Source organism: Caloenas nicobarica, chromosome 2 (genome assembly GCF_036013445.1).
Source record: "Caloenas nicobarica isolate bCalNic1 chromosome 2, bCalNic1.hap1, whole genome shotgun sequence".
NCBI classification, from domain to species: domain Eukaryota; kingdom Metazoa; phylum Chordata; class Aves; order Columbiformes; family Columbidae; genus Caloenas; species Caloenas nicobarica.
The window spans coordinates 165,430,766-165,448,414 of NC_088246.1; the positions used below are offsets into that span (position 1 = coordinate 165,430,766).

At 67.5% G+C, this 17,649-nt stretch overlaps 1 protein-coding gene across 1 annotated transcript in view; it reads left to right on the forward strand.

Moving 5' to 3' along the window:
* Positions 1–16,918, forward strand: part of LOC135985066 (microtubule-actin cross-linking factor 1, isoforms 6/7-like) — a 31,771-nt gene extending 14,853 nt beyond the window's left edge. The window contains exons 17-40 of the mRNA XM_065627986.1: positions 281–382; positions 916–1,062; positions 1,595–1,750; positions 2,587–2,784; positions 2,980–3,108; positions 3,594–3,764; positions 3,834–3,989; positions 6,054–6,260; positions 7,271–7,390; positions 7,685–7,854; positions 8,623–8,782; positions 9,376–9,573; positions 10,681–10,806; positions 11,492–11,635; positions 12,985–13,173; positions 13,730–13,838; positions 13,920–14,086; positions 14,400–14,562; positions 14,750–14,904; positions 14,973–15,047; positions 15,362–15,479; positions 15,622–15,806; positions 15,871–15,991; positions 16,139–16,918. Coding sequence (XP_065484058.1) covers positions 281–382; positions 916–1,062; positions 1,595–1,750; positions 2,587–2,784; positions 2,980–3,108; positions 3,594–3,764; positions 3,834–3,989; positions 6,054–6,260; positions 7,271–7,390; positions 7,685–7,854; positions 8,623–8,782; positions 9,376–9,573; positions 10,681–10,806; positions 11,492–11,635; positions 12,985–13,173; positions 13,730–13,838; positions 13,920–14,086; positions 14,400–14,562; positions 14,750–14,904; positions 14,973–15,047; positions 15,362–15,479; positions 15,622–15,806; positions 15,871–15,991; positions 16,139–16,185 — 3,513 coding nt within the window. The 3' untranslated portion in view covers positions 16,186–16,918. The remainder of the gene's footprint in view (positions 1–280; positions 383–915; positions 1,063–1,594; positions 1,751–2,586; positions 2,785–2,979; positions 3,109–3,593; positions 3,765–3,833; positions 3,990–6,053; positions 6,261–7,270; positions 7,391–7,684; positions 7,855–8,622; positions 8,783–9,375; positions 9,574–10,680; positions 10,807–11,491; positions 11,636–12,984; positions 13,174–13,729; positions 13,839–13,919; positions 14,087–14,399; positions 14,563–14,749; positions 14,905–14,972; positions 15,048–15,361; positions 15,480–15,621; positions 15,807–15,870; positions 15,992–16,138) is intronic.
* Positions 16,919–17,649: the final 731 nt, after the last annotated feature.

Below are 17,649 nucleotides of genomic sequence, written 5' to 3' on the forward strand. Positions count from 1 at the left end.
CCGGGGAACACGACTGCACCCCGGGGAACATGGCTGCACCCCGGGGGACACGGCTGCACCCCGGGGAACACGGCTGCACCCCGGGGAACATGGCTGCACCCCGGGGAACACGGCTGCACCCTGGGGGACATGGCTGCACCCCGAGGGACACGGCTGCACCCCGGGGAACATGGTTGTCCTGGACCCTAGCAAGGCTGATGTGTCTGGCATGCGGGGACAGGGATGGGGACAGGGTGGGTGCCCTGGGCCCCCCATCCCCACGGTCCCTCTCGATCCCCAGCGGCTGTTCGAGTGGCTGGATGCAGCTGAGCTGCGCATCGCCGAGGAGTTCCTGGTCGGGGGGGACGCGGACATGGTGCAGCAGCAGCTGGCGGAGCTGAAGGTGGGTCATGCCGTGGGATGGGGGCAGCTGGGGGGGCGCAGGGTGTTTCCCAGCAGTGGGAGGGCAGTGGGGCAGGTTGAACGGTGCTGGTGACCCCATGGCACCTGCTCTTGGTGGGCAAGTCCCACCCGGGGTGGCTGAATCCTGCCCCCCACAAGGGGCCCTGAGCGCGCAGGGCTCCCTGTGAGGAGGAGCTCTGGGCCTTGGGCCCATGCCAAGCTGTGCCACGCTCTGCCAGGTCATGTGGTGCTGTGCCACGCTGTGCCACACTGTGCCATGCTGTGCCACACTGTGCCTAACCATGCAGTTTGTGCCAGACTCAGCTGTGCCATACCAAAGCAGACCCAGCTTGGCCACGCTATGTCATGCCTTCCCGTGCCGTGCCAAAGCAGACCCTGCTCTGCTGTGCCGTGCCAAGGCAGACTCTGCTGTGCCGTGCCGTGCCATGCTGGCCATAGCTGGTGTCACGACAGAGCCCATCTCCATGCGCGGGGTGGGGGCGTCGGGGTCTCGCACTCACGGCTGCCCCACAGGAGTTCAAGCGGGAGCTGTACCAGTGCAAGGTGGATCTGGAGAGTCTGCGGCCCCTGGGGGGGACCGGGCAGGAGGACCCTCCGGCCCCGCTCTGCGACTTCCGCCAGCGCTGGGACCGGCTGGAGGAGGAGATCGTCAGCCGGCAGGTACGGGGGCTGCGCCGGGCGGGGGGCGCTGGGCTGGGGGCGGATCTGCCATGGGCACGAGGCAAGAGCCACGGCGGGGGGGGCGCGTGGGGTGCCATGGGGGTGCTGCACGGGGTGAGGGTGCGTGGGGTCTGTGCGGGTGCATGGGGTGCCCTATGGGTGTGTGGGGTGCTATTTGGGTGCTTGGGTGCCCTGTGGGTGCTTGGGGTCTGTGTGGGTGCTTGGGGGCCATGTGGGGTGCCATTGGGGTGCTGGGTGCATGGGTTTGTGCAGGTGCACGGGGTGTGGGGGGTGCTAGTTGGGTGCTTGGGGGCCCTGTGGGGGTGTGGGGTTTGTGCGGGTGCGTGGGGTGCCCTGTGGGTGCATGGGGTGCTATTTGGGTGCTGGGTGCGTGGGGCTGTGCAGGCGCTGGCCGTGCGGTGCCCCGCGGTGCCCCGGGCACGGTGTGTGTGCGCGGGGCCGTGGGGTTCCGGACGCGTGGCCGGGGCCGCCGTGGCTCCCACCGACGCGTTCCCGGTTTCCCGGCGGGCAGCACCAGCTGGAGGCAGCGCTGCTGGGGCTGGGGCAGTTCCAGCACCAGCTGGAGGAGCTGCTGCAGTGGCTGCACCGCACGGGCGAGCAGCTGCAGGGCCCCGCGCCTCTGCGCCCCGACCTGCAGAGCTGCGAGATCGAGCTGGCCAAGCACAAGGTGAGGGCGGCCGCGGGACAGGGACGGGGCTGCCTGCGTGTCCCACCCTGCCTGCATGTCCCCTCTGCATGCATGTGTCCTGCACTGCCTGCACGTTGTGTCCCACTCCATGTGCACATTGTGTCCCACCTGGTCTGCACACCGTGTCCCGCGCTGCCTGCGCGCACGTCCTGCGCTGCCTGGCTGCTGCCCCATCCATCGGGTACTCGATCCAACGGCCGTGTGTCATCAGAGGGATGTCCCCTGGGAGGGGACGTGGCACAGCCCTGCCGTGTCCCATCACACAGGAGGTCGCAGTCCTGGTTCTCCTGCTGCCCAGCCCCATCCCGGGCAGTTCGGTCCCCTCCCGCCGGCGCTGCCGTCGAGCCCCGCGGTGGCAGCAGCCAGGCCGGGCAGGCTGTGGCTTGGGGCGAGCAGCGTGAGAACGTGTCCCCTCCCGCGGTGACAGCATGGAAGGAATGAGCTGTCTCCACGCCTGTGGGAGGCAGCCGAGGCCGCGGCCGACCCGGCGCTGCTTCCCCATGCCCGGGCACGCTCGGGCTGTGACGCAGGTGGGGGCCGCGGCGTGCGGGGGCTCCGGCCTCCCGTGTGCCCCATCCCAGCCACAATGCCGCGCATTTGGTGCGTTGCACCTGCCCCGTGCCACGCTGAGGACAAGAGCCGTGGTGCTGGCTCTGGGGGTCCCCAGTGTGGCAAACACAGCGCTGCGGGGCTGCCAGCACCGCGGTGGCAGCGCTAACCTGGGCAGCAGAGGTGACTGGGGTGCCCGGGGCGGCGGGTTTTGCATGGCCAGGGACGCAGGGTGACCCCACCATGACGGCGGTGCCCATCCCCAGGTGCTGCGGAACGACGTGATGTCCCACGCGCGCACGGTGGAGTCGGTGAACGAGGCTGGGCAGGGGCTGCTGCTGTGCAGCCTGGGGGAGAGCGCGGAGGGGCTGCGGCGCAGCCTGCACCAGCTCAACCAGCACTGGGACCTGGTGCGCAGCGAGACTGAGAGCCGCCAGCTGGAGCTGGAGAACAACCTCAGCCAGGTACCGGCACCACGCTGGCATGCCAGGGCTGCTGCAGCGGCACTGAGCCCCGCAATGCTGAGCCCCCCGGCAATGAGCCCCTTGGTGCTGAGCCCCTTAACACTGAGCTCCCTGGTGCTGAGCCTCCCCAGCACTGAGTCCCCCCATGCTGAGCCCCCCAGCACTGAGACCCCAGGCTGAGCCCCCCGTCTGCAGGTGCAGGACATCACGCTGGAGATGATGGAGCTGCTGCAGTGGCTGGAGCAGGTGGAGCTGCAGCTCTTCTTCTCCAAGCCGGCCTGGGGCCACCCTGACACCACCAAAGAGACGCTCGCGGCACATCTGGTGAGCACCGGGGCTGTGCTGGGTCCACCCACTGCGGGGACATCCCTGAGTGCCCCTTGGGGGTGTACGTGTGCCCCAAATTGGCCCCTCTGAGGTGCCAGGACCCCTCTCTGCTTTCTCCCCTCCCTGACCGAGTAGAGCCCTCCTGCCCCTGGACAAAGTGAGAGCCCTCCCTGTCCCCATCCGTCTCCCCGTCCCTGTCCCCATCCCTGTCCCCGTTCCCGTGCCTGTCCCCATCCCCGTCCCTGTCCCCATCCCTGTCTCCATCCATGTTTCTGTCCCCATCCCTGTCCCCATCCCCATCCCTGTACCTGTCCCCATCCCTGCCCCTGTCTCTGCCCCCGTCCCTGCCCCCGTCCCTTTCCCTCTTCCTGTCTCTGTCCCCATCCCCGTCCCCATCCCCATCCCTGTCCCTGTCCCCATCCTCGATCCTGTCCCTGTCCCCGTCCCCCTGCGGGCTGTGACCCCGGGGTCCCTCTGGGCAGGAGCTGTGCAAGGAGCTGGAGGCCAAGCAGGAGGCGTATGCCGGCGTGCGGGAGCGGCTGCAGCGGCTGCTGGGCTCGTGCCGCGCCGGCCGGCCCTGCAGCACCGAGCACAGCCTGCGCATCCTGCAGCACAAGTGGGACAGCATCAGCGCCGAGGCCCAGGAGCGGAAGGTGTGCGGGGCGGGGGGTTCCGGCGCCCCGGGGTGCTGCAGGACCCGTCACCGGCTCCCCCGCCCGCAGGAGCGCCTGGCCGAGGGGCTGACGGTCACCACCGAGTTCCATGGCAGCGTGCAGGAGCTGCTGCGCTGGGTGGCCCACGCCGAGGAACTGCTGGCGTCCCCCGTGCCGCCCAGCTTCGTCCTGGACACCGTCACCGCGCAGATCCAGGAGCACAAGGCAAGTGTGGGCTGAGGCGTTGCCCTCCCACCCGGGGGGTCCTGCCCAGGGTGCCCCTGCACCCCCAAAGCCGGGGCTGATCCACGGGCTGGGGTCGGCCCGAGGGTCGCACATGGCAGCAGCGCGGGCAGGGGACATCCCCGGGCTGCCAGCGGGACATCCCTCCTGTGGCCTCTGCTGGCTCTCAGGAACTGAAATCACTGCAGGAGACAAGCCAGGGAGGTTTAGGTTGGAAATGAGAGAAAATTTCTTCCTAGAAAGGGCTGTGGGGCATTGGAACAGGCTGCCCAGGGCAGTGCTGGAGTCACCATCCCTGGAGGGGCTGGACAGACGGACATGAGGTTCTCAGGGACAGGGGGTAGTGCCAGGGACGGGTTATGGTGGGACTTGAGGGTCTATTCCAACTGGAATGGTTCTATCATTCTATTCTATGATTCTGTTATCTAACTGACCCTCCAGCCCAGAGCGTTTGCTTCCAGCTCAGGACCAAGTCCTGACCAAATTCACGGACAGCACGTGGTCACCCACCAAGATGAGGGAGTTTTTGTTTCCTTGAGTCTTCTCAGTTGTGGCTGAGAAGTGGCAATATAGAAAATCTTCTTCCTACCAGCGCTGTAAAGGTTCCTGCGTTGGTGCACGCCGGGCGAAACACAGTGACCCAGCACATGGGGGCTGCTGGGCTGAGCTAGAACCTTCCCCAGGATGATTTTCCAGGGTAGCAGGATCTGAAGTCTAAACACCATGTCTCTAGAAACTTGATTTACCAGCTTGCACGTGTGCTGCCAGAGAATCAAAGCGACACGTGGGAATCGGGTACCAGCATCTCTGGTGTGACCTGTGGGTCCCTCGGTGGTGAGCGGTGCTGTGGGAAGAGCCGGGACTTCCCCAGGTGCGCGAACATCTGCTCCTGGAGGACACCAGGCAAAAACATGGCAAAAAAACCCAGACAGGAGGTGTCAGGAGACAAAACACCACAAACATCACAACACCTGCAGATATTCCTATGGCCATTAATCCTGCAGCAGTGCTGCGGGATTTAGGATCATAGAATCATTTTGGTTGGAAGAGACCCTCAAGATCATCAACCATAACCTAACTCTGGCACGAAACCGTTTGTCCCATGCCAAGGCTGGCAGCTGTCTAGATAGATAGTTAAAGGATGGTCTTACATGCTGCACCCGAGTCCAGCAGCATTTGCAAGTGTGGGAGAGAGATTTCCTGAGGAGCAGGCAATAGATTCATTAATTTAAATGAGCTTAACGTTTTGGAGCGAGGGGGCTCCGCACCCCGGAGACTCCACTCCGGCTCCAGGGCCACCTGCATGTCCCCATCCCCAACCCCACACATCCCCATCCCCAACCCCGCACGTCCCCAACTCCGCACGTCCCCGTCCTTAACCCCACACATCCCCATCCCCAACTCCGCATGTCCCCAACCCCACACATCCCCATCCCCAACCCCACACGTCCCCAGCCCCGCACGTCCCCGTCCCCAACCCCACACATCCCTGTCCCCAACCCTGCACATCCCCGTCCCCAACCCCACATGTCCCCGTCCCCAACCCTGCACATCCCCGTCCCCAACCCCCCACGTCCCCATCCCCAACCCCGCACGTCTCCATCCCCAAACCCACACGTCCCCGTCCCCAACCCCATGCGTCCCCGTCCCCAACCCTGCACATCCCTGTCGCCAACCCTGCACATCCCCGTCCCCAGCCCCGCACGTCCCCAACTCCGCACGTCCCCGTCCTTAACCCCACACATCCCCGTCCCCAACCCTGCACATCCCCGTCCCCAACTCCGCATGTCCCCAACCCCGCACGTCCCCGTCCCCAACCCCACACATCCCTGTCGCCAACCCTGCACATCCCCGTCCCCAACCCCCCATGTCCCCGTCCCCAACCCCGTGCGTCCCCGTCCCCAACCCCGCACGTCCCTGTCCCCAACCCCGCACGTCTCCGTCCCCAACCCTGCACATCCCTGTTGCCAACCCCGCACGTCCCCAACCCCACATGTCCCTGTCCCCAACCTTGCGCGTCCCCGTCCCCAACCCGCTGTCCCGCAGGCGCTGGTGAAGGAGGCGGCGGCGCGCGGGGAGCAGCTGGGCGGCCTGGAGGCCACGGCCGCGCGGCTCAAGGACTTCAGCGGGAAGCAGGACGGGGCCGCGGTGCAGAGCCTGGTGCTGGCGGCGCGGGAGCGGCTGGGCCGGCTGCTGCAGCAGGCCGGGGAGCGCGGCGCCGCGCTGGAGGAGGCCCGGCGGCGCGCCAAGCAGGTGTGTGGTGACGGGGACACGGGGACACGGGAGCCGTGCCGGCGTGGGGGGTGTGCAGCTGTGAACGGGGACTGTGCCGCGCTCACCCATGGCTTGGAGACCTTGTTGTGGCCTTTTTGTGCTTAAAAAGTACTGTCGGGAAAGGCCTTGAGGTGCTGGAGCGAGTTGAGAGAAGGGAACGGAGCTGGTGAGGGGCTGGAGCACAAGGGTGATGGGAGCGGCTGAGGGAGCTGGGGGTTCAGCTGGAGAACAGGAGCTGAGGGGAGACCTTCTGATCTCTGACCTGCCTGAAAGGAGCTTGGAGCCAGGGGGGTCGGGCTCTGCTCCCCAGGAACAAGCGCCAGGACCAGAGGAAACGGCCTCAAGTTGCGCCAGGGGAGGCTGAGGTTGGATCTGGGAACAATTTCTTCCCCAAAGGGCTGTGGGGCATTGGAACAGGCTGCCCAGGGCAGTGGGGGAGTCACCGTCCCTGGAGGGGTTGGACAGACGGACATGAGGTTCTCAGGACATGGGGCAGTGCTGGGGGTGGGGGAATGGTTGGACTTGAAGATCTTGAAGGTCTCTTCCAACCAAAACAATTCTGTGATTGAAAGGAGCTGATAAGAAAGATGGGGACAGACTTTTTATCAGAGCCTGTTGCGATAGGACAAGGGGTGATGGTTTAAACTAAAGGAGGGAGATTCAGGCTGGATATAAAGAAGAAATTTGTCACGCTGAGGGCGGTGAGAGCCTGGCCCAGGTTGGCCAGAGAGGTGGTGGCTGAACCATCCCTGGAGACACCCCAGGCCAGGCTGGACGGGGCTCTGAGCAACCTGAGCTGGTGCCGATGTCCCTGAGGTTGGACTGGTGACCTTCGAAGGTCCCTCCAACCCAAACCGCTGTGGTGGCACCCAGGCCGTGCAGCTCTGTCGTGGGGCTGCTGTGGCTCATGGCTCAGGTCACCCTGGCCCCTGCTGTGTGCACGAGGACCCCCCCACCTCTGCCCCCCCACACCCCGTCCTGTGTTTCAGTTCAGCGAGTCCCGGCGGCTGCTCCTGGACTGGATGGACGAGGTGGAGCAGAGCCTGGAGGAGCTGCAGGACGCGGCCACCAGCCAGGAGGAGATCAAGTGCCAGCTGGCTGAGCACAAGGTGGGGCTGCCCCCCCGGCCCTGCGGAGAGGGGCTCCCAGCATGGGGGGCGACCAGCCATGGGGAGCAGAGCTGGGGGTGGCTGGGGAGGGGGCTCTGAGCTCCCGGTGGGACACCCGTGCCGCAATGTGCTGCGGCGGTTGGACCCTTTCCAGGTCCATCTTTGTGGAGTGGGGACACTGGGGGTGGGGGAGCCCCCGGCCGAGCGGCATCGGCCCCCCGAGCTGCACCGGGGTGCAGGAGTCCCTGGGGCCAGCACCCACCTCCCGGGGTTGGGCCGCCCCTCTGCCCGCAGGCATTCCAGAAGGTTCTGCGCTCCAAGCGGCCGGTGTACGAGGCGACGCTGCGGAGCGGGCGGGCGCTGCGGGAGCGAGCGCGGCTCCCCGAGGACCTGCAGCCGCTGGAGGAGCTGCTAGGGGAGCTGCGGGAGCGCTGGGACACGCTGTGCGGCCGCGCCGTGGAGAGGTGGGACGGGACGGGGTGGGGTGGATGGGGTGGGATGGGGATGGGATGAGGTGGGATGGGGATGGGGAGGGATGGGATGGAATGGGGATGGGATGGGGTGGGATGGGGATGGGATGGGGAGGGGATGGGGTGGGATGGGGATGGGATGGGGTGGAATGGGGATGGGGTGGCGTGGGATGGAATGGGGTGGAATGGGGATGGGGCGGGGTGGGATGGAATGGGGTGGGGTGGGATGGAATGGGGGTGGGATGGGGTGGGATGGGGATGGGATGGGGTGGGATGGAATGGGGTGGGATGGGGATGGGATGGGGTGGGATGGAATGGGGTGGGATGGGGATGGGGTGGGATGGGGTGGGATGGAATGGGGGTGGGATGGGGTGGGATGGGGATGGGATGGGGTGGAATGGGGATGGGGTGGGATGGGGATGGGATGGGGTGGGATGGGATGGGGTGGGGTGGGGTGGGGTGGAATGGGGATGGGATGGGGTGGAATGGGGATGGGGATGGGATGGGGTGGGGTGGAATGGGGATGGGATGGGGTGGAATGGGGATGGGGATGGGATGGGGTGGGGTGGAATGGGGATGGGATGGGGTGGAATGGGGATGGGGATGGGATGGGGTGGGGTGGAATGGGAATGGGATGAGGATGGGATGGGGTGGGTTGGGGATGGGATGGGATGGGGTGGGGTGGGTTGGGGATGGGATGGGGTGGGGTGGGATGGAGTGGGATGGGATGGGGATGGGCATTGCCCACGCCTTTCCTCGCAGGCAGCACAAACTGGAGGAGAACCTGCTCTTCTCGGGCAAGTTCACGGACGCGCTGCAGGCGCTGATGGACTGGCTGTACCGGGCCGAGCCGCAGCTCAGCGAGGACGTGCCTGTCGGAGGGGACCGTGACCTGGTCAGTGACCTCATGGACAAGCACAAGGTGGGTGTCCCCAGCACAGGGTGGGTGTCCCCAGTGATGTGGGGATGTCCTTGCTGTGTGTCGGCCCCTGGGGAGCCCCGGCCTCTGCCCCAGCCCTGCCCACCCTCATCCCACTTTACTACCCTGGATTTACCTCAGTATTGCACAAGTTCCAGCCCAGTATTATAACTCTATAGTTCCTCAATTACAGTACGCTGGAGAATCTGTCCTTTTAAATATGCTGAAATTTCAGTGTTTGTTTTTAACACTTTATTCTGAATCTGACTGTTCTGAAGTTATAGACAACCTGGAGTTCATTCTTCTGAAAATAAGCAGATTCTACCCCATTGATTTCAGTTGCTTTGTTCATGGCAATTTGTCCTCTCACATCAATTTCTGACAAGTACTAAGATGAATAATGAATGGGGTCACAGCCGGATGGGGCTGTGTCCGCTGGTGCAGCCCCCGCTTCCCTGGAGCCTGCGCTCCCCATTCCCGGGACAGTGCTGGGACACCGGGTACCCCCCTGCTACACGGAGGCCGGGGGCGCACGCAGCGGGGCCAGGAAAGGCGTCGGCCCCCAAAACTGTCCCCCACGCCCCCGCCCTCCCCAGGTGTTCCAGAAGGAGCTGGGCAAGCGCGCCAGCTGCATCAAGATGCTGAAGCGCTCGGTGCGGGACCTGACGCGCGGCAGCAGCAGCGTGGACTCGCAGTGGCTGCAGCGGCAGATGGAGGAGCTGAGCGCGCGCTGGGACCTGGTCTGCCGCCTCTCTGTGGGCAAGCAGGCGCGGCTGGAGGCGGCGCTGCGCCAGGTCCGGCCTGGGGGGCCTCCCCGCGGGGAGAGCTCGGGGTCTGCAGCCCCAGTGGGCTCGGGGGAGGCTCTGCCGGCGGCCGTGGGTGCGCGGGGTGCCCGGCTGCAGTGTGGGGTGCTGCAGTGTGGGGTGCTGCAGTGTGGGGTGCTGCAGTGTGGGGTACCTAGGGCTGTGTGGGGCTGCATTGTGGGGTGCCCAGGGCTGTGTTATGGGGTGCTGCGTGGGCTGCCAGGGCTCTGTGCGTGTGGCCGTGTGTTGCAGGGCTCTGTGTGGGGCTGTGGGGCTCTGTGTGGGGCCATGGGGCTGTGCAGGGTTCTGTGTGGGGCTCTGTGTGGCTGTGTCGCAAGGTGCCGTGGCCGGTTGCCAGGCCGGGTGCCGCTGGTGCCTGCTGTGGGTGTGCACGTGTTGCGGGTGCTGCCTGGGGTGACCTCCCTTGGGAGGTACTGGGGGTTCCGGGGAAATCGCGTCCCAGATCTCCAGCTGGGGTGAGGAGCAGCCCCGTGTCCCTCATCCCCTGCGTCTCACATCCTTGTGTCCCTCATCCCCCGTGTCCCACATCCCCTGTGTCCCACATCCCAGTGTCTCTCATCCTCCGTGTCCCACATCCCCTGTGTCTCACATCCCTGTGTCCCGTGTCCCTCATCCCCCATGTCCCTCATCCCCTGTGTCCCACATCCCCTGTGTCCCACATCCCAGTGTCCCACATCCCCCGTGTCCCACATCCCCTGTGTCCCTCATCCCCTGTGTCCCACATCCCCCGTGTCCCACATCCCCTGTGTCCCACATCCCCTGTGTCCCACATCCCAGTGTCCCTCATCCCCCGTGTCCCACGTCCCCTGTGTCTCACATCCCAGTGTCCCACATCCCCCGTGTCCCACATCCCCTGTGTCCCACATCCCAGTGTCCCTCATCCCCCGTGTCCCACATCCCCTGTGTCTCACATCCCAGTGTCCCTCATCCCCCGTGTCCCACATCCCCTGTGTCCCACATCCCCTGTGTCCCTCATCCCCCCTGCCGGGCTCAGGGGCTGGCAGGGTCTCGGGGCCGAGTTCTGGGGCTCGGGGGCTGTGACGCGGGTGCTGAGTGGGTCCCCGCTGTCCCTGGCAGGCTGAGGAGTTTCACACCCTGGTTCATGCCTTCCTGGGCCGCCTCTCCGAGTCGGAGAAAACCCTCAAGTACGGCGTCTTCCCCGAGGAGGAGCTGGCGGTGCAGGAGTGCCAGAGCCAGCTGCAGGTCGGTGCCTGTCCCTGCTGTCCCTGCTGTCCCTGCTGTCCCTGCTGTCCCTGCCGTCCCTGCTGCCCCCGCCAGCCCCTGCCTCCCAGGTGGCTCCATCCTTGTCCCAGGACATCCTGTTGCTGGGATCACCTGGCCCCAGCCGGACCCTGCCAGGGTGTGGGGTGCCCCACACCAAGACGTGGGATGTGGGGTCCCATCACACCAGGAGCACAAGTGTGATGGGGAGCGGCTGAGGGACCTGGCGGGGGTTAGTGGTGAAACGGCCTCAAGTTGCACCAGGGGAGGTTGAGGTTGGATCTGGGGAGCAATTTCTTCCCCAAACGGCTGTGGGGCATTGGAACAGGCTGCCCAGGGCAGCCACCATCCCTGGAGGGGTTGGACAGATGGAGATGAGGTTCTCAGGGACAGGGGGTAGTGCCAGGGATGGATTAACACTTGGACTCGGTGATCTGGAGGGTCTTTTCCAGCCCAAATGATTCTGTCATTCTAAGACATGGAGTTTGGGGCCCAGGCACCCTGAGGTTTGGAGGTTTGGGGTCCCAAGCACCCCATGCTCAGCAGCTGTGCTCACCCCGCAGTGTCCCTCTGCCCGCACACCCGGCTGGGCGCAGGCTGGTCCCTGCGGCGCTGGGGGTGCGGGGGGCTGAGACCCCTCCGTCCCACAGTCTGTGTGCTCCCCCAGGAGCTGCTGAAGTCCCTGCAGTGCCAGCAGCTGGAGCTGGAGTGCATCACCTCGCTGGGGGAGGAGATCCTCTCCACCTGCCACCCCGACTCCGTCATCACCATCAAGTCCTGGGTCACGGTTGCCAAGAGCCGCTTCCAGGAGGTGAGCTGGGCATCCCCTCTCTGTCCCTCCATGGGCTGGAGCAGAGGACGAGTGTGTCTCCACAGCTTTCCCAGCGCTGGCGCCTCTTTGGCGCAGCGCTCCTGACCAGCACAGTGCGGGGACCCAGGGACACTCACCCCGTCCCTGACCGGTGCAGTGTGAGGAGCTGGGGACACTCGTGCCACTCCTGTCCGGTGCTGGGGACATTCGTCCTGTCCCTGACCGGTGCTGGGGACACTCGTCCCATCCCTGACCAGTGCTGGGGACACTCACCCCGTTCCTGACCGGTGCAGTGTGAGGAGCTGGGGACACTCATCCCATCCCTGGCTGGTGCTGAGGACACTCGCCCTGTCCCTGACCAGTGCTGGGGACAATAGTCCTGGCCCCGAGCGGCACAGATGAGCTTGTTCCTGCCGGTGACCTGCGGTGAGAGCCGGCCGTGGCTCAGCTCCCGCACGGGCCTGGCCGTCCCGACCCGCCGGGAAGCGCCGCCCCGGCCACCCCCACGCTCCCAGCCCTGCTCCCCATCCTGGGGCACACTGGGGCTCACCCAGGGCCTTCGCGGTCCCACCGTGCCGGTGGTGGCTCATTTCACAGCCGTGAGGTGGCAGATGCCGAGCAGGGAGTCCCCGGGGATCCCCATCCTGACCCTGCTCCCAAAGCGGCTCGGAGGCTCGTGCTCCCGCACCCGGCTCTCCCAAACGGGTCTGATGGGTTCGACCCGTCCCTTGCCCATCTGCACAAAGCCCGTAGTGAGCAGATACCATCGGTATCTGGTCTGGAGCTGCTCCGGGGTCCCGTTCCCTGCGGGGAGCCCTCTCGGCCCCGTGTTGCGAGGACGCGGCTCAGCCCGCAGCGAGGGCGGCCGCACGGCCACGGTGGTGCAGACCTGGTACCGGCGCATTTGGCTGCTGCTGCAGGGACCTGCTGGTGCTCAAAGCACCAGGAGCCCCGCGGCACATGGGGGCAGAGCCATCACCCCTGTCCCAGCTGCCCCGTGGGGACTCGTTCCTGCCCCGTGGGGACTTGTTCCTGCCCCGTGGTCACGGGTGGGCCATGGAACTCCCACATTCCTGCCCCACATCCCTGCCCCACGTCCCTGCTGCTGGCCGGGGGGTCTGTGTGCTGATCCCATGCAAGGGGGGCCCTGCCTCCTCGTGCAGAGACTTGTCCCCCCAAAGCGCTGACCCTGCAGTGCCCTGTGGGACGGCAGACACCGGGTCCGCAGCAAAGCCACCGGCCCCGTGTCCCCCACCAGTCTTGTGTCCCCACCAGCCCCGTGTTCCCCACCAGCCCCATGTCCCCCACCCCGTGCCCCCCACCCCGGCCCAGCTCCGGCCGTGCCGCAGGTGCAGAGCTGGGCGCAGCAGCAAGGCGAGCGGCTGCAGGCGCAGGCGTCCCGGCTGGCGGCCGAGCGGGAGGAGACGGCGCAGCTGCTGGACTGGATCGCAGCGGCCGAGGAGGCGCTGAGCCTGCGGGACCAGGAGCCGCTGCCCGAGGAGGCCGAGCAGCTGGAGGAGCTCAGTGCCCAGCACACGGTGAGAGGCCCCGCGCCAGCTCCCTGCTTGCTGGGGCTGTGCCAGGACCCCCGCCCTGCCTGGCCCTGGGGAGTGCTCAGCCCCCCCGAGGACTTTGGGTGCTGAGGCCGTGGGTGCAGCTGATGCAGCGGCAGCTTCCACACACCAGCAGCCACGGCCTGAGAGCGCTGGCTCTGCTGCAAGGGCATGAGGAAACGGTCTCAAGTTGTGCCAGGGGAGGTTGAGGTTGGATGTGGGGAACAATTTCTTCCCCAAAGGGCTCTGGGGCATTGGAACAGGCTGCCCAGGGCAGTGCTGGAGTCACCGTCCCTGGAGGGGTTGGACAGACGGACATGAGGTTCTCAGGGACAGGGGCTAGTGCCAGAGTGGGTTATGGTTAGATCGATGACCTTGAGAGCCTCTCTCTTCCAACCAGAATGATTCGGTGGTTCTAAGGGTTGCTGGTGCAGGAGGCTCCCAGGGAGGGGCGTCTGCGCTCCCGGCTCCAGCCCCTGCCCAGCTGTGCTGGGGAACCTGCTGGTGCGGCCGGCGGGTGCTCAGCACCGGTGCTCTGCAGGTGTTCATGGAGGAGCTGAACCGCAAGCAGCCTGACGTGGAGCAGGTCACCAAGAGCTGCAAGCCCAAGCTGGAGCTGGGCACACCGGCCGCCCGCCGGCTGGCCACACGTAAGGGCCCCGTCGCCCCCGCGCCGCGCCCCAGCGCCCCGGCACCCCGGCCCTGCCCTCACCCCTGTCTCGGCGCTGCAGGGCGCCGCAGCACCGGGAAGGCGCAGGGCGCACCGGCGGTGCCGCTTGGTGGGCTGGAGCCCCAGACCCCGCTGATGGCGCAGCTCCTGCACCGCTGGCAGCAGCTCTGGCTGCTGGCGCTGGACCGGCAGTACCGGCTGGAGACAGCCCTGCGGCGCCTGCGTGAGGTAGGGAGACCTGGCGGCCCGGGCTGCGGGGGCTCCTCTTGCCTTCCGCTGGCGGGACCCCCAGCCCTGGGTGGGACACGGATGAGGACGGTCCCAGGGGTCGGTGGGATGGAGCGGGGGTGCCGCGAGTCCCCACGTGTCCCCTTGCCGGGGGTCCTGGCAGAGACCTCTGTGCCAGTGCAGCGGGGTCAGGGCTGGGACAGGACCCGGCGGCGGGGCTGAGCCCCAGCGTGGCTCCTGCGTGGGCACCGCACGTCACCAGGCTGAGGGCCGGGGTGTCCTGCGGTGCGTTAACCCCCCTGTGCCTCCTGAGCTGGAGGAGTTCGCTCACTTCGACTTCGGGGTGTGGAGGAAGCGCTACATGCAGTGGATCAGCCAGATGAAGTCCCGCGTCCTGGACGTGTTCCGCGGCATCGACAGGGACCAGGATGGACGCATCAGCCAGCGCGAGTTCATCGAGAGCGTCCTCTCCTCCAGTGAGGACCAGGGGCTGGGGCTGCGCACCCCCGGGCATCCCCTCCTGGGAGCCTGGGGAGGGAGGGCTGGGGGTGCTGGCAGCCCCAGGGAAAATGGGCTCTGCTCAGGGCACCAGGGTTTGGTGCTGACACCGGCTGGCCTCAGTGCAGGGGTGCAGGGGGGCTGAGGGTCCCTGTCCCCCTCCAGAGTTCCCCACCAACGTCCTGGAGATGACAGCTGTGGCCAACATCTTCGACATGAACGGCGACGGCTTCATCGACTACTATGAGTTTGTCAGCACCCTGCACCCCAACCGGGACCCGCTGCGCCGAACCGCCGACGCCGACCAGATCCAGGATGAGGTACGGGGTCCCAGGGGGGCTGGGCGGGGGGTCCCACCATGGGGCTGAGCTCAACCTGCCCTCCCCAGGTGAACAGGCAAGTGGCCCAGTGCAACTGTGCCAAGCGCTTCCAGGTGGAGCAGATCAGCGCCAACCGGTACCGGGTGAGTGCCGAACCCCGCCTGGGGTCCCGGCTGTGCTTCCACCCCCTGCACTGTGCAGCGGCCCCACAGCTCCCCAGGTGCGGGGGCTCCCAGCCCCGGACCCTTCGCAGCGGTCGGGCACACGTCCCCGTGTCCCGTGGGGTCCCTGGGCACAGGTGCTGCAGTGGCGCAGCAGGGAGGGCAGCGCTGGCGGGGACAGAGGGGCTGCCGGGGACCGATGGCCTGGTGGCGGGGACATCTGGGTGCTGGTACCTGCTCTGGCTCCCCGTCCCCGTCCCCCAGCACCCCCCCGCCCTGACGCCCCCTCCCCGCAGTTCGGGGAGTCCCAGCAGCTGCGGATGGTGCGGATCCTGCGCAGCACCCTGATGGTGCGGGTCGGGGGGGGCTGGATCGCGCTGGATGAGTTCCTGGTGAAGAACGACCCCTGCAGAGGTGGGTGCAGGGGTCCCACGCTGGACATAGGGTGCCTGTGGCACCGCGGTGCCGAGCGGGTCGGTGGTGGCCATGGAGCTCCCAGGGTCTCGCACCCCCTGGGGCCACGGGACCCCCCCACTCACGTCTCTGCCGTCCCCAGTGAAGGGAAGGACCAACCTGAAGATCAACGAGAAGTACTTGTCCCCCGATGCCTTCGGGGCCGCTGGCAAGTGTGCGGGGAACCTGTCGGCCACCTCCTCCAAAGCGCTGTCCCCCAGCCGCTCCAGCTCCAGCCTCAGCCTCTACAGCAGCGCCTCGGCGCCCAGCAGCCCCCTGGCCAGGAAGGTGAGCACCAGGGACCCCCCACGGTTCCGACCCCGCTGCGGGCGCTGACCCTCTCCCTCCCCAGTCGGTGCTGCGGAGGACGCGCTCCGGTGACCGGTGTCCCCGCTCCCGCGGGTCCCTGCTGCCCGACGGCGCGGAGCTGCAGTTCACTGCGGCCGAGGAGAGTGTGGCTGTGGCACCCCCAGGTGAGGGCTGGGTGTCCCGGCCCCCCCGGAGCCTGCTAGGGGGCTAGGGGGCTGTGACCGTGTGGCGCTGGGCTGTGGGGCTGTCCCCCGCCCCCAGAGCACTGGTGCTGGAGAGCCGACAGCTCCAGCCCCGCCGTGTCCTCGCAGAGCCGCCCGAAGGGTCCCCCCCGGAGCGCCGCAGCCCCTGCCGCTGACCCCCTGCCCGCCCTGCGCCCAGCACCACGGCCACCCCACTCAGGACTCTCCTTGCCGGCGGCCCCGCGGCTGGACGATGGCGAAGCCGCCGACCCCGCGGTCTCCAGCCCGGAGCGGTGCCCCCGAGCAGGTGCCGCCCGTGAGAGCTGAGCTGTCCGTCCGTCCGTCCCCGACCCCGTGGGGCCCGGCCCCGCTGGATATGCAAGTACCCCCGACACACTGAACCCCCCGGCTCTGGCTGGCGCAGCCCCTGTTCCCGCTCCCCAGGCAGCGCGTGGGGGCCGAGCCCCGATGCCCCCACCGAGCACCTGGAGCACCCGCAGGGGTGGGATCAGCCCCGGCCTGGACCCCCCTCACCCAGGCTCCCGCGGCGCCCCCAGGCACGGCGTTGCTGGCGGGGCGTCCCCTCGTCCCCGTCCCGCCGCCTGCGCCCGGGGAGGTGGCCGGGTCGGTACCTGGGCGCTGGGCCCCTCGCCGGGTGCAGAGCCCCGATTCTGGTGCTACCCCTCCCCTCGGGCCTTCGGTGTGTGCAGGGCCCCGGCACGGCTGCCTCGGCACGGCCGCCTCGGCAGGGTGCGGTGCCACGGGTGCGGGGTCCCTCACGCCCCCCCGCCAGCAGCCCCCGCGGGCAGCGGGACCCCCCCGCTGCCGCATGTTCCGTCACCTGCTAACCGGGCAGCAGTAGTGCTGAATGTAACCCTGGCCGGGCACGGCCCCGCCAGCCGCCAGAAAGAGTAGGTTTGATTTTCTATGAGCACCCGGGGCTTGCTGCACTCTGTCTGTCTGCTCGTCTGTCCGTCCCCGCGCTGTCGATGGGATGAGGGGCTGTCAGCCGGATGGTGCCGGGGGGGTGTAGCGTCGGCAAAGCTGGCACACACGAGGCCCGGCACAGTGGCGCGCGGTGGCCGGGCTCTGCTGGGTGTGCCCCACTGGGTGCCACCGGCAGAGCCGCCCGGCGCCGCGGCGTGCGAGCCCGGGGCGGTGCGGTGGGTGCCAGCGGGCAGCGCGCCGCGGTGCCTCCTTTCCGAGGAAAGCGATGCTGAGATTCCTGCCATGCCCCACACCCACGGCGGCAGCGCCAGGAGGGGCCGGGTCCCTGTCCCCCTGTGCTGGCTGCCCCTCTGCCACCCGCAGCCCCGAGGACCCCCCGCGGTCCCTGTCTAGTGTCTGTCCACCGTCCTTCCCTGTCCCGCACCAGGACGGTTGGGGGACGGGTGGGACGGGACATGGCTGCAGATCGGGGGGGGACACACATCTGGGGATACCAGCTGTTCCCCACTCCAGCCTCGTGCACAGGGACTGTCCCCAGTGTCACAGCAGCCGGGCCCTGACCCCAGCATCCCCTGCCTTGGGGAGTCCAGGCCCCCCGCTACCGGGGCTGGGGTCTGACCGCACCAGGGCCGGGCTCTGCCCTGGCGCCTCCATCTCCCTGCGGCCCCACCGGCCCTGCCTGCAGCTCTCAG